The 14,430-nt window shown below is 39.1% G+C and overlaps 2 protein-coding genes and 1 long non-coding RNA gene across 6 annotated transcripts; 2 read left to right on the top strand and 1 right to left on the bottom strand.

Moving 5' to 3' along the window:
• Positions 1-1,796: 1,796 nt before the first annotated feature.
• LOC132984510 (uncharacterized) lies at positions 1,797-4,954 on the bottom strand. The gene is made up of 4 exons (XM_061051398.1): positions 4,950-4,954; positions 2,674-2,784; positions 2,475-2,553; positions 1,797-2,034 (listed from the first exon to the last, which is right to left on the bottom strand). Exons 2-4 carry the CDS (start codon positions 2,781-2,783, stop codon positions 1,798-1,800), a joined length of 426 nt encoding a protein of 141 aa, XP_060907381.1. The 5' UTR covers position 2,784; positions 4,950-4,954; the 3' UTR covers position 1,797.
• Positions 4,955-6,088: 1,134 nt separating this feature from the next.
• Positions 6,089-9,611, top strand: LOC132984486 (zinc finger protein 135-like). The gene is made up of 2 exons (XM_061051369.1): positions 6,089-6,540; positions 7,714-9,611. The coding sequence occupies exons 1-2, from the start codon at positions 6,207-6,209 to the stop codon at positions 8,598-8,600; spliced, it is 1,221 nt and encodes a 406-aa protein (XP_060907352.1). The 5' UTR covers positions 6,089-6,206; the 3' UTR covers positions 8,601-9,611.
• A 1,127-nt stretch (positions 9,612-10,738) lies between these two features.
• On the top strand, positions 10,739-14,021 carry LOC132984521 (uncharacterized). Of its 4 annotated transcripts, XR_009674937.1 has the most exons (5): positions 10,739-10,955; positions 12,111-12,218; positions 12,398-12,490; positions 13,199-13,276; positions 13,840-14,021. It is a non-coding gene; the product is annotated as an uncharacterized LOC132984521 (long non-coding RNA). The 4 variants fall into 4 exon arrangements; XR_009674938.1 differs by lacking the exons at positions 13,199-13,276; positions 13,840-14,021 and adding an exon at positions 12,757-13,067 and having other exon boundaries at positions 10,741-10,955; XR_009674936.1 differs by lacking the exon at positions 13,199-13,276 and having other exon boundaries at positions 10,742-10,955.
• The last annotated feature ends 409 nt before the right edge of the window (positions 14,022-14,430 follow it).

Raw genomic sequence — 14,430 nt, 5'->3', positions numbered from 1 at the left:
CTCTTGGAACACAGCACGAAAAGAATCTGAGCCCGCTGAGTCCATTCTATGACCAGTTCGTACTATCAGAACCAGATAGAGACAGAGACTCAAAAGCAGACTCACACGTGGCTGAGTTCAGGAAAAGGCAGAGTTTAATAACAGTCCAGGTCGGTACACAGGAAGGCAAATCTTCAAGGCAAACAAATCCAAAGGGAGCAGGCAAAAGGCAAAACGGTAAGACAGGCACGGTCAAAAATCACTATGAGTCTACTAGGAAAAAATGCTGGAACAAGGTGACACACAGGAACACACTATGAACTGGCAACATGAGGGAGGAAACACAAGTTATGCTCATTGTTGTTCATTGTTTGAAACAATGAATTCATCAATTTATCAATTTATGTTCATTGTTGTTAAGTGTTTTATGTCTGAAACCCTGTAATTGAGCTGCTGCCTGTCTTGGCCAGTACGCTCTTGTAAAAGAGATTTTTAATCTCAATGAGACTTTTTCCTGGTTAAATAAAGGTTAAATAAAATAAATCAACAGCCTTTTCCTTACATTTTATGTTGTTGTTATTGACTGCTGTGTGTAGATGCACTTCAGTGCAACAAGACATTTAAAGTTTTATTCTGTAATGCTATATATGTATCCATAGAAATAATTTGCGACCTAAAATTATTATTTACGGTTTACAACATACGGAACCAGTTTGATTCTAATATATTGTACATACTTCTACTTTCCATGTTGTTAATGTTTAATCGCACTTTAATGGCACCTATGTTGGGAAAATCACTGACGTTAACTTTATTAGAAGTTACCGTAGTTAAAGAGTCAAACGGGACTATCAACCGATAACAAGCTAGCATAACTGCGAGTGCAACGTATAAATAACATTAAGCACATTACCTCTGTCTTTTTGACGTTTCTCCTCCTCTTCTCGTTCGCCCCTGGGCTCCCGAAGGCTTTGTTTTTTTTGACATAATAACGATTGTTTATCATATCATATGGTACTGTCGGTCAGTGTCATTCATGTCTGATAAACTGCCTGTCCATCTTGCCCACAATGAGCAGGTAACGAGGAGGAGCGGTGTTGTTGATGTTGTGATGCGCCCGGTCGGGGTCAAGCAGAGTGCAGGAAAATAGGTTGGATTCTTTTGTAACATTACTGAATAGTAGCATGAAAATTATATTATATAAAAAAAAGATAATATTAAGTCATTAAACACCTTTTTCCTTCTTTTTCTTCTCATCCACTTATTTTAATTTCTCGCCCCCTATGAGTGCTGGCGCCCCTAGCATTTGCCTATACTGGCTATGCCACGGGCCGGCCCTGTACAGTCGGCCTTCATGATAACTGAGGAGTCGGGACTACAAACAGAAATGGATCCATCTTATTGTAAAACAGGCATGAAAAGCCTACCTGATGATAATTTCATAACTCAGACAGTCGTTTTTAAAACTTACACCCACACTATTTCCCTTCCTTATCCCCCAAAGTGCCACGAGCGGTTAGATCTATAACGTTGATATGCACGTTTGTAGAAATGTAGAAATGATACGTATTTTTCATTCACAAACGCTCATGGTCAACGCTTCTTACATTTGCAGAAATTTAAAATGCCAACATTTTCCTCTGGTGACTGGGTTGTGCACTTTATGACTGCTTTCCCCAGAAAAACCAAAAGAGACCTGAAGAGAGAGCATCAGGAGTTTAAACCTGCGCCCTGGGGCACTGGTGGCGCAGTAGTTAGTGCGCGTGCCCCATGTATGGAGGCTGTAGTCCTCCAAGCGGGCGGCCCAGGTTCCTTTTTCTAAAATACTAAATCTGTTAAAATGTTCTTACTGCTCTGCAAACAGTCAGCCAGCTCCTCCTGCTTCATTCTCCTCAGGAAGTGGAGAGTGATCTTTAAAAATGCCTCTTTACAGCTTCTCCCCTGCTCTTCATCCTCACTCTGACTCTCTAAGCATTCTGGGTAATCTGGACTCAGAACCCTCTGGACTCTCTTCAGCTCGTTCTTCACAAAGGTGATGATGTTCTCATCCAGCAGCTGGAAAAGAAGGAGACACTGGGTATTTAATATAAACTGGTAGAACTCAACATGTGGTTCATCTGTCAGTCTGAAGGTAAATGGTAAATGGACTTGAGCTTATATAGCGCTTTTCTAGTCTTCCGACTACTCAAAGTGCTTTTACACCACATGTCACACCCACCCATTCATACCCTTTCACACACTGATGGTAGTGATCGCTATGTAGTATCATCAGAAGTAACTAATCCCATTCATACACCACCACTGAAGCAGAAGGAGCAATTCAGGGTTAAGTGTCTTGCCCATGTTGCTCAGCTGGCGATCAAACCCTCGACCTTCTGGTTGAGTGGCAACGACTCTACCAACTGAGCCACAGGTCAGCTGTTCTAAACAGAACAATAACTTAGCATTTAGTTCTTGTAATGGTAGAATATTAAATAACAGTGTGTTGAACACACCATAAAGATGGAGTCCAGGTCTGTTAGATTCTGCTGGTCTGATTGATCTCTGTGAACCTCGGAGCTCTCCTGTTGAACTCTGTGACAGGACATATTACAGAAAGAAGAAAACAACGGGTCATATATTATGAAGCTCTGAGCCAAGATATGAGTCTTTAAACAACAGAGTCAGAACATTCACTTGATTTTTAATTCTTACCTTCCATTAGCAGGACGTCCATCTTTAAACTTAATAAAACAACCCATAGACCGGTCACTCTTCATGGACACACAGCTGGGTCCAGGAGAGTCTGGTCTCTGTTCCTGCATCCTGATACAAAGAAACAGATGGTTAATGAAAGCATTTAGAACAAATATCATTTTCAATCAGATTGTTCCAGTTCAAACTAGCAGATGGATAATCAGTAATCAGGAGGCAGAGCTGAAGTTCTCCACAGTTCTCTCTGTTTCTATTAGAACAGTATCTCACTCAGAATACAGACAACACTGTGTCTGTCCTCAAATTCTTTAGACTGATGAAATCAAAGTTAACAGAAGATGACTCAAACATAAACACAGCTCAGAAAGATGCCAGCAGGAACAATAAAGGTTAGAAGTGCAACCTGCATTTTCAGTGAGAAAGAACTCAGACAGATGTTCATGAAGATACTACCAGTGGCCACCAGGGGGGCAGAAGGACAACCTCAACATGATGAGCCACAGCACAAAGATTTATAAAAGAATGAATGATTACAGATCAAATGAATCCCCAATAAGGCCCACAACTGTCTCAGAAAGTAGAGTAAGATGTCCACTAATATCATGAATACAGACCTTACTGTAAGTCCACAAGCTGCCCTAAACTACTGTTAGGATACAGAGCAGATCCAGATCAACGACTTGTCCTTAACAACTTCAGAGCCCTCAGCCTGGAACTGACTTCTGGGACAAAGTCTTCAGACTGACACCACTTCAGATGGGAATAAGTGCTGCTTGAACCATCACAGTAGTTTTTATCCTGTTGGTCAAGACAGCAGAGTCAGTCCAGTATCTGGATCCAACAGGGTTTGTAAAAAACAGTGAAGCTTTGAGGGTCTTAGTCTGCAGTCTTCATAATAAATGTGCTCACCAGTGTCCTGCCAAGATTACTGGACCAAATGTTCAGTATACCACCATGACATCATCCCTGACATAGGCGCCGATTCTGTGGGTGCTTTTGGGTCCAAGCACCCACGGTGAAAGCCGAGAACCCACATATGCCAGCATACACTAATCATTGATTCTCCTCAGGTTTACCGCCAAAATGGATTGATGGCAAGTTTGAAACTTGTTAACCTTTACATTGTTTTAGACATATAGAAATCAGAATGGACAAATTTGTGATAAAAAAAACAAAAACATCAAGCGATGTTACTGTTTCCTCTAGTGCCAATGTTTCCAATTAGTCAGCTAACGAAAGTGAAGAAAACTGCAGTGGTAGCAGCGAAGATGGACAGAAGAAGGGTCGGACATTTCAAGCTAGCTGGAAAGTCAAATTACCATGGATAGCCTATGTGGCTAAAAACAAGGTGTTTTGTGAGGTTTGCACTACAGCTAAATCAACTGGTGCTCCTCTCCCATCCACAACACACGATCAGGAGTCTTTGAAAGCTGTTGTGCGGGATGTCTTTTCCAGCTGGGCCAAAGCACTGGAGAAATCTGCACAGAGCTGCCGTTAGCACTGCTGCTGCTGCTAATTCCGGTGTTAACACTGTGGCTTCCATTTATGCTGGTAAACACAAACAAATGGTAGATGCCAGAACAGCTTTGTTGGCGATGGGAGCAGGTGGAGCATTGAGCTTTGTTAGGTGGAGCAGGTGCTGAAAAGTGTGTGCTTTACAGTTTACTGACTTTCAGCTCCACAGGCAGTGCCCTGTTCAGGTGTGCTTATAGGCCTACACTTTCTGGCTTGGAATAGCCTATATCTCTGTGGATTTGGTATTTTTGTTCATGTGAGCCTTTGGTTTTTTTGGATAGCATTTTCTGTGTAGTGCAGTGTGTGTGTATTTGATTTTTGAGGCTTGAATAAATGTTGATAATAATGATTTGTGTGTGTGTGTGTGTCCGTGTGTGCACGCGTTAATGTCGGTCGCTGCTGCAGCATATATGGAGGTGTCGAAATTCTATTAGGCTAACGATATAGTATGATGCTACAACACAACAGTTTGTAGCTGATAACTATTACATTTGACATATATTTGAACCTTATACACTAACATTACAGTGTTTACAAGCAGAGTAAGACAACTTTCTAACAAGTCATTAATATATCACAGTTTAACAGTGTCGGCTATCATTTTGTCTGTAATATGGTTACAATTTACTTATTTATTACTAATATCTGAGTTCGGTGTGTTGCAGTTGACGGTTTTGTAAATCAATGTCACTGTATTAAACGAGCTGTAGATAATGGTTATGTGCTTCATTAATCAACTCATGAGGTGCCTTTCCTCATACCTTCTATCAGCTACGTACTACGGGTGAGTGTATTGCATCATTTCCTGTTCTGTTCTCCGCTGTACTGTGTTGTTCAGTGCTGATCGTTAGAGCTAAAAGCTTAATTGTTAATTTTGCCTAGTTTCTTATGACTTACGACTGTTGTTTCCAACACACTGTACGTTCAGACAAACAAAAGTAATCGAAAAGCACACTTTATCTCTAGCGACAAACCTGCTAAACAGTTTTGTTTATTTTAGCTACCTACTCTTAGCCTAGCTTAGCAGTTAGCTTCTTTTTCTGTCTCTCCCTCTCCTGCTCTCTCCTGCTCTACGTGTCAGATGTTAAGTTACTCCTCGTCCTCCTTTAGTGATAATGATACATGTAAGAAATGTAGTTTATTTTTAGCTTTGGAGGCGAGGGTGTCTGAGTTAGAGAGAGCCTGAGCAGACAAGGTGGAAAAGGAGGCTACATTAAATACTCAAACTGATTTGATAGTTAGCATCAGTAGAACAGAAGTGAAGAGCATTATCAAACAGAGACTGAAGGAAAGGTGGCAAAAGAAGCAGTGGGAGGAGGAAAGGAAAGGACGATGATTTTACAGAATACAAAGGAAGGTTGGAGAAATGAGAAGTGCAGGAACAAATAGAAGAAATGAAAGAATGATATCTAGATTCAGATTAGGACACACTGGATTAAATAACATATTGTTCAAAACAGGAAAACATAATATGAGTACTGTGGACAAGAGGAGACAGTGGAACATGTCATTTTACACTGTCAGAAATAAAGTTTCAAAAGAAGACAGATGATGGAAAACCTGAAAGAAATTAAAGTACATTTAGATTTAATAGATCTCTTACAAAAGAACTCAGAAAATGAAGCTGTAGGATTTTATTTAAGAACCTTAGACAAACTCAGTTGATTGAGAAGATATAATTGAATTATTTTTTGTTTTTAAAAGAAACTGGACTAGTTAAGAGAAATTAATTAATTAATTTACTACTGTTTATTTTTGTTATTTATTTTTGTTGTAAATTTGAATTCATTTTATGTATTATTTTTCTACTAGTCATAGGTATTCTGGCCCACACTCCAGTAGGTGGCGGTAATGCGCCTCAAAGCTACCCGCCAATAAAAAAGAAGAAGAAGAGTCAGTATCGTGTTTCAGAGCACTGCAGAGCAACCTTTTGAAAGTCTCTTTTTTGTCACACTTTGAGAAGAAAACTTGGTGGTAACTCAGTCTCAAGCTGCATTGTACTGAGACAAAGTGAAAAAATGTCTGCTAAATCATCCAAAGGAAGAAAAAAATCTCTTTTAACCACGAGGCCTTCAAGTCCTACTCCGACCGCGGCCTCCACTGAAAAAAGTCCGCGGGGAGAAGCAGACTCAGCTGCGGCCGCATCTACGACGGACACAGAGTCTTTTCACAGTGAGCTTCTGTCCTCCCTGCGCAAACATTTGATAGAGACTCTGAAGATTGAGGTCCGGGCTGTGTTGGAGAGTGAAATGGCAGTCATTAGAGCCGACATTACTGCAGCCAGGTCCGAGCTAAAGGAATACAGAGAGTCCATTACATCCGAGCTGTCTACGTTGAGTGTCACGGTAAAAGGTATGGAGGAAAGCCTGTCTGCATGCACTGATGACGTTTCACATTTACAGAAAGAAGTCTGTCTCTATTTCTCTTCATCCTCTCTGTCTGTATTTCTCTTCATCCTCTCTGTCTCTAATTCTCTTCTTCCTCTCTGTCTCTATTTCTCTTCATCCTCTCTGTCTCTATTTCTCTTCATCCTCTCTCTCTCTATTTCTCTTCTTCCTCTCTGTCTCTATTTCTCTTCATCCTCTCTGTCTCTATTTCTCTTCATCCTCTGTCTCTATTTCTCTTCATCCTCTCTGTCTCTATTTCTCTTCATCCTCTCTGTCTCTATTTCTGTTCTTCCTCTCTCTCTCTCTATTTCTCTTCATCCTCTCTGTCTATATTTCTCTTCATCCTCTCTGTCTGTATTTCTCTTCATCCTCTGTCTCTATTTCTCTTCTTCCTCTGTATTTCTCTTCATCCTCTCTGTCTCTATTTCTCTTCATCCTCTCTCTCTCTATTTCTCTTCATCCTCTGTTTCTATAAAAAGTTCTATCTTTTGGCAGCTTGGACACCAACCTCTCTTTTTCCTCCTGCAACATCATTTTTTCTGCTCTGCTAGATACGCTTCACTTCATACTGGCTTGTTCGTTAGTTTCTATCTCTTTCTCTCTCGTCTCTTTTCTCTCTCTCTGTCACCTGTGATGCCGCGTCGATCATTTCCTTTAACACGCTGTGCAGTAACCTGAGTGTCATGTATGAGTCAGATCAGTCTCAGTATTCATGAACGCACACAGAAGGATTCACAAATGTATTTTGTGGTTTATATATGAATGACAATGCACACACAAATATTTATCATTCGATATAAATGTAAACAATTACGCTACTGTGATTGGCTGGGTGAAGAGAACTGATTGGCTACAGACAATTCCCTGCTGAAAATATTTTTAATTTTCTTTGAATGTCTCTGCTGAGATGATGACTCTCTTTTATAAAAGTTCAAATTAATCTGTTTTAAATAAGTATCGCTGCATGGTATGGAAGCCTGAACTGACCAAAATAAGTGAAATCCAAACATGATTAAAATGTGACAATTCCAATTAACTGTTGATTTTCAGCTATTAAAAATGAAATCATTTGACAGCCCTTATTAATATTAAAAAATCACTCTAAGTACCGTTAATGTTTGTTTACTGTGTCCTGCAGATGTCCAGCAGCTGTTGGTGAATAAAGAAGAGCTTCCACCTGAGCAGCAGGAGTGGAGCCACATTCTGGACCAGGAGGACACTAAGCCCCAACACATTAAAGAAGAACATGAGGAACTGTGGATCAGTCAGGAGGAAGAACAGCTTCAAGGACTGGAGGAGGCTGATACCACCAGGTTCCCCTTCACTCCTGTCTCTGTGAAGAGTGAAGATGATGAAGAGAAACCTCAGTCCTCACAGCTTCATCAGACACAAACTGAACAGATGGAAACAGGAGTTGATGGAGAGGACTGTGGAGGAGCAGAACCAGAGAGGGACTCAGATCCAGAGAGACGTTTACAACCAGAGACTGAGGTCAAGACTGAAGACTCTGATGAACCTGAGACTGATGACAGTAATGATTGGCAAGATACAAGAGAAGATCTGTCAGAATTAAACTTGAAACTAAAGACTGGTTGGAGACCACATAGGTGCTCGGATTGTGGTAAAATATTTAATCGAAAAGAGCATCTGACCAGTCACATGATGACTCACACTGGAGAGAAACCCTTCAACTGCTCTCAGTGTGAGAAAAGATTTAACCGAAAACAGCATCTGACCAGACACATGTTAGTTCATACAGGAGAGAAACCCTACAGCTGCTCTCAGTGTGAGAAAAGATTTAGCCATGAGTCTAGTTTGACAAGTCACATGGTAATTCACACAGGAGAGAAACCCTTCAGCTGCTCTGTTTGCAGTAAAAGGTTTACCCAAAGAGGAAGTCTGGCCAAACACATGTTAGCTCACACAAGAGAAAAACCCTTCAGCTGCTCTAAGGTTGGTAAAACGTTTAGTTCTAAGGGAAATCTGACCAAACACATGATGATGTACACTAGAAATAAATGCTAATCCTGTGCAATGGTAAAACTGAACCAAATGATTTTTTTTCCACTCAAGTTTAAAGATAGATGTAATGTAAACATCAAGCCCACGGCATATTGAAATAAACACCATAATACAGTATAGATCCATCCACTTTGAGAAAATGTAGACACCAGAGAAAGACATATTTCGGCATGTTGAGTACTTCATGCAACATGGAAAGAAACAATACTTCACACAATCACACAATCAAAAAAGACTCAACACAGAAAGGCACAATACACAATCTAATATACCCAGAAGATAGACTCATCACAGAAAAGGCCAATCAGTTATTCATTTAACTCTCTTGGATTCAGAGTGTCCAGAGTATAAATCCAAAAGGCTTCTCTTTTGAGTAACAAAGAACTCTAATGTGTTAGTGTTTCTGGGTGATGGACTGAACTTCTGACGAGAGGCGAGTACTGGACAATACAGTTGATTATAGATTCAGATGACCTTGATCTGGTGTTTGTGGTGGAATTTCTGTACCTACTGTATGTATTAAGATTTAAGTGTACAAACATCATTATGTTTATTCACGATTCTCTGATGTTAGTCATAGCTGATAGAGTTCAGCTGTCACTAGAAAGCAAGGACAGCTTAGTGTGTCAAGGGTTTTCCCCTTCATATCTGCATGTTTGGTAGAGTTAGTGTCTGTTCCAAATTGACTTCACAGATTAGTTTAGGTCAGTATGACTCTGACGTCAATAATGTCTTTTCTATATATGCAAAGCCTGTGGAAGAGTTTGGGAGAATTGGGATAGCAGAGACAGCTTCAGACGTGTGCTTGCTACTCCATCTCTTCTCCGGAGTATTCTTGTATGTATAAACTTTCTTCAACTTAAGCCATCTGAGTCAAGTGAATCATTGTGTGTGTGAAGTCAAGTTCTTAGTCATTTCCTCAACAGTGTTGCTGAGACTCAGTTTGTAAATGGGTTTTTTTATGTTCACCTTCGTCTTATGTTAAATGTTCGGAATAAACAAATCAAAACAAAAATCAAATTAAACAGGTTGTAACTTCAAAGGAAATGAATATTTCATACAAAACACCAAAGTTAAAAACTGTAACAAGTGTTTTCAGAGCAACATGTTCTTTACATAAACATCAACATAGACAACATGACACTTTGTTTACACCTTTTAACCAGCAGCATGTTTCATGCTTACAGGTACAGCACTCTGTATTTAACTCTTACATTCCAAACCAAAAACCTATATCCCATAAGCCTGACTAAATATTCTTGTATATATGAGCTGCAACAGATATCATAATACATTTAAACACCAGCAAATTAACTACCTCGTTTCTTTGTAAGTTGCCCGGGCACCCACACTAGTCAATTGTAATACCAAAAGAAATGTTATCTCTGTCGGACTCTGAACACTGATCTCTTTCTCCCGAATTAAAGAAATAAACTGAAATCAGCAGTGTTGTAATGGTGCTAAATAACACAAAAAATGTGCCCTGCTCGCAGTAATTGTAATCTTATTCCTAAACGTAGCCTTGGAAAATTATTATTAGTCTATACTCTCCTTTTGATTTGAACTAGTACAAAACTCAATATCATCAAAGTCTTGTTTATAACTCAACCTCAATACAAATATTCATAGATATAGAGGGAAGTAACAAGAAGAAAATAATCAAATATAACAAACAAGAACAAAATAAAACCCTACCCAATCCTTCTTCAACAAAACACCTGCTGGTGTTTACCTGGAGGTGGTTAAGGCTTTTGGTGTTAATGATACAGATACTCTTCTCTCCGCTGCGAGTGTCCACTTTCAATGTTGCGGGGTAAAACATCCCGTACTTCATATTGGCTCGGCGGAGCCGGGTGTTCAGTACGTTGAAAGCATAGACTGTAAAAATAATGGACGGGACAAGCTCCCCGGTCTAGTGAAGCTTTTATTTTTAGAGCTCCCCCTGCTGACTGGCTGTAGTATAGGTCATAAACCCCGCCTCCTCAATGATAACAGACGGGATGTGGGTCAAACTGTAAAGTTAAAATACTCGTCACATAATTTTTTTCCAAACCTAAACTCTGCTGTGATCATTAGTTATTACCACCCTACATTGTGTTCAAGTGCTCATTTTTCTGTGAAGTTTGTTTTATTTGAATTTGAAAAACAGGATTTTACGTCATATTTGACGATGATTGACAGCCGCAGATCTTGCGTAGCTCTCTTTGTGAATAGCAAAAGTTACGTAGTGAAGGACCGCTGAGACGCCATTGAACATTTCCACTCCGTGTTTGTCTCTCTTGGACTGACAGAATGAGTTGTTCTGCTGTAAACACATCTAACCAACCTGTGGGATTTAAGGATATCTGCGTTAACTTGGTAAGTTGAAATGTTTGTTTAATGTGCTGTTCGCGGGTAATGTCGTTAGCTAGCTAACACTGAAGTAGGCTAACGGAGTTAACGTTATGGTGTCAGTAATATGTTACAGATAGCTGGCTGTGACGGACATTATTTATCTTTTTATTTCAGTAAAGAATCGGGGGGAATCCTGATAAACTATGCTGGCTGTGCTTCATGATACTACAACTTAACTGTGCTCGAGATTCATATTAATGAACGATCAGATCCGTAGTCAAATTCAGCATATAGTTGCGCATCACCGACAATAACTTTACTTTACAGTCTGTTAAAGTAAAATAGAATATGTCCTGATGGTCTGCATTATATAACTTTACTTTACGGTCTGTTAAAGTAAAATAGAATATGTCCTGATGGTCTGCATCATTGATAACATTAACAGTTGTTCAGTCTGCTCAGTGTACACAGACTGTAAGAATAACAGGCTCGACTTTCTTCTGCTCCCCGTGATGCTGCTGCAGGGCTGAAATTTAACATTAATATTTGTTAGGCAGAATATTTCTTCATGTGTTCAGATAACACTAAAGTTATTATCTGGTTCAATAATGTCTCTAACTGTTTAAAGAAAAGAAACAGAACGGACATGTTAACATCAGCAGCCAACAGTGAAATGTAATATGAACCAAACATGATTTGTACAAGGACTCAAAACAGGCTGATCATATTCTACTAAGACTTCAACAGGTTGACTTTAGTGTTCATTTACTTTAGTTAATATTTAAGACTTCAGCACACTACCAGGAGTCAATTCAATAGTTTACAGTTGATTTGTTGTGACTTTAGTTCAGCTTATTCAGAATTTGTTCAGAGATACTCTTCTTGCTTTGCTCCATGATTATGATTCATATGTTATATAATAACTTTCCTGTTTTTAACACTATTTCTGTTCAACAAGATTCATTTCTATTTAAAATACTCTTTTGGTTATTTCATTATCATATTTGTCTGTTATAACTTTTTAGTTTTACACTTAAATTTTAACCTCTCAAATAACAAAGCAGTCTCAAATCTTTTTGAGGAATTATAGCTAAAGAAAAAAATTCTACTTTGCCTACAGTACATCCTCTGATAAATAAAGTGAAGTACTTTGATTGCATTTCTGTGGTGTTCCTGTAGGTGACCATGATGCAGCCAGACTGAAGCAGCACGTTGTGAAGGTGGACGTCATCATCTTGTCTTTGCAGCGCTGATTCTGAAGAGAACGCCTTCACATAGGACTCAAAGGTAAAATGATCTCTCATATGATTGGACCGTGTTATTGTAACCGCTATCAGCATCAAAGTCATTTTAGTAACAATTTATAATCCTTCTTAAAATGTAAGGAAGACTAGCAGAAGATTTTAACAGCCTCTGTGGTTCTGCAAGAACTTCATGTTTAAATTGTTCTTCTTTCTGTCTTCAAGGAAATCAATGCTCAAAGGAAACAGCAGTCCAGACTCTGATTCCAGCTCCGGTGAGGTTCTGCACACAAATTGGCTGTCTGATTCGTTTAATGGGTAATTACCACACAACACCAAATCAGTACATTGAATTGATTTTTTTTAGCTAAATACTGAAGCTACTTCTGCATATTTCTCATGAAGCACAAGAATCTAACTGACTGCAGTTTCTGCTCACACTGCTGAAATCATGTCTCACTGTTTAAGTTTCACAGTTGTACTGTGAGTATCTGTAACTTAAGAAATCAACAGGAGACACTGTGGTGCAGTGTGTGGTAAAGTTATTACATTAATGTACGAATGAACACAACACTTTTCTGCAGGATTGTTCTCTCATTCCTTATCTGCAGCTGCAGTATCCTGTTTTACCACTTTAACTTCATCATCACACCTCATTATATTGGACCGCCTGCACTTGACGCTTTTGTGACTAAGAATGGTCAAAAGACGTTTCACACGCGCCCTTTCTGTGACACGCTGAGAGCCTTAAGCAGAACGCCTGAGTTAACAGACAAAGTTCATAATCAGCTCATGCTATCAGATATCTTTATCTGGGGCTTCTGGCTTTGCTGAACCAGCTTTCTCAAAGAAAGCCTGGATATGTTGAACTTGCTTCAGATACAACAACTGACCCAAATACCGCCACCTAGTGTCTAAAGTGAGTTTTGTCTAAACTAAATGTTTGCACTTCGGAAATAAAAGTTTCCATGGCTAACAAAAAACAGTATAAACCGGTTCTGCTCATCTGTCTGTCCCTGTCCATAGGCTCACTGACTTAAAGAGAGAGGACACTTGGCTTCCATGTACGAGAAACACAAGTCCCAGATTGTGTCACTCTATGAGGTACAGAGCTGTCTCACTTTAAAGTGATATAAGAAGGTGGAGTATTACAGAATCTTACTAAGCCACAGTCCTTTCTAACACTGAGTTAATATAAACTCTATGTATATTAAAATATACTAGCTTCTGATTTCTGCCTCTCAGATTGATTCTGCTGTTTCAGTTTTCACCTGTTAGCTCACATCCCTGGCTACTAAATCATAGGCAAAAGTTAATTATTGTAACCCGGTTTATGTCATGATTATATGAGAATATTTAACATTAGTTTAATTCATCAGGCTGGCCCATGTGATGACAGTTTAAAATAATCTTCAATAGAAAGTGGCAGGAACACTTTTGTCTTAAAACATAAATTCATAAAGCTGATCATATTATTGGATTCATCATGTCTTATTATATATTTTGTTTTTCCTCTTAAATAGTTCTCCTGTCTTAAAAACAAACTTTAGAACCTGACGTTTAGCAGAACCTGAGGACAGATCTGATTTCAGGTCTGAGGCATAAACATCACAGTAAAATTCATTATACTTTACATTTAACTCCATGATTGTTTTTCTTTACTACAGAAGATGCCCTCAGATTCAGATCCATCAACAACCCCTGACAACATGGAGGACTCGTCCCCTGAGCGTTTCCTGTCCTCTCTCGATGGAGTTCTTCTCTTTAGTCATTAACTCTTGAAATCAGCAGCACAACATGCCAGACTGTTTGACAAGTCTGTGATTGAATAAATGGAAATGGAATATCATGCGTATCTTGCTATGCTTATTGGCTTTAAATGTTTAGTATTAAATAAGTTTGAAGGCCATTTGTCTCAGACGAGACCGGCTGTAACAAGCTGAACTCGTCTGTAAGCTTTGCTGTTGTCTTAGCTGTTGTTGGTCAAGAAGAAATTGATGTCAGTTCAAGGCCTTTTCAAATGTGAGCTATAAACTTAACTGCTAAATTATTTTACTGTGACCAACACGTTGTAGTGCTCCAGTTAATCAGAGACAGTCATATCAGATTTTAAAAAAAGTTTATTTAAACATTTTATGAAAAAAAACTTCAATAAACGACCCCTGGCTTCATGAACCATGTGGAAAATAAGTAAGGGAGACCATCAGGTCAAATTGCTGGGACATAGGAGAAAGTATAAAAAATAATTTAACAAAGAA

Source organism: Labrus mixtus, chromosome 12 (genome assembly GCF_963584025.1).
Source record: "Labrus mixtus chromosome 12, fLabMix1.1, whole genome shotgun sequence".
NCBI classification, from domain to species: Eukaryota; Metazoa; Chordata; class Actinopteri; order Labriformes; family Labridae; genus Labrus; species Labrus mixtus.
Note: the sequence above shows the minus strand (reverse complement) of the source record. Positions and strands in the feature narration are given on the sequence as shown.

Excerpts from the sequence above, each read along its gene's own strand:
- LOC132984510 (XM_061051398.1), bottom strand. The coding sequence starts at position 2,783 with ATGCAGGAACAGAGACCAGACTCTCCTGGACCCAGCTGTGTGTCCATG. Across the intron at positions 2,554-2,673 it reads GGACGTCCTGCTAATGGAAG|AGTTCAACAGGAGAGCTCCG; the intron begins GTAAGAATTAAA and ends GTCCTGTCACAG. Across the intron at positions 2,035-2,474 it reads ACCTGGACTCCATCTTTATG|CTGCTGGATGAGAACATCAT; the intron begins GTGTGTTCAACA and ends CTTCTTTTCCAG.
- LOC132984486 (XM_061051369.1), top strand. The coding sequence starts at position 6,207 with ATGTCTGCTAAATCATCCAAAGGAAGAAAAAAATCTCTTTTAACCACG. Across the intron at positions 6,541-7,713 it reads GTTGAGTGTCACGGTAAAAG|ATGTCCAGCAGCTGTTGGTG; the intron begins GTATGGAGGAAA and ends TGTGTCCTGCAG.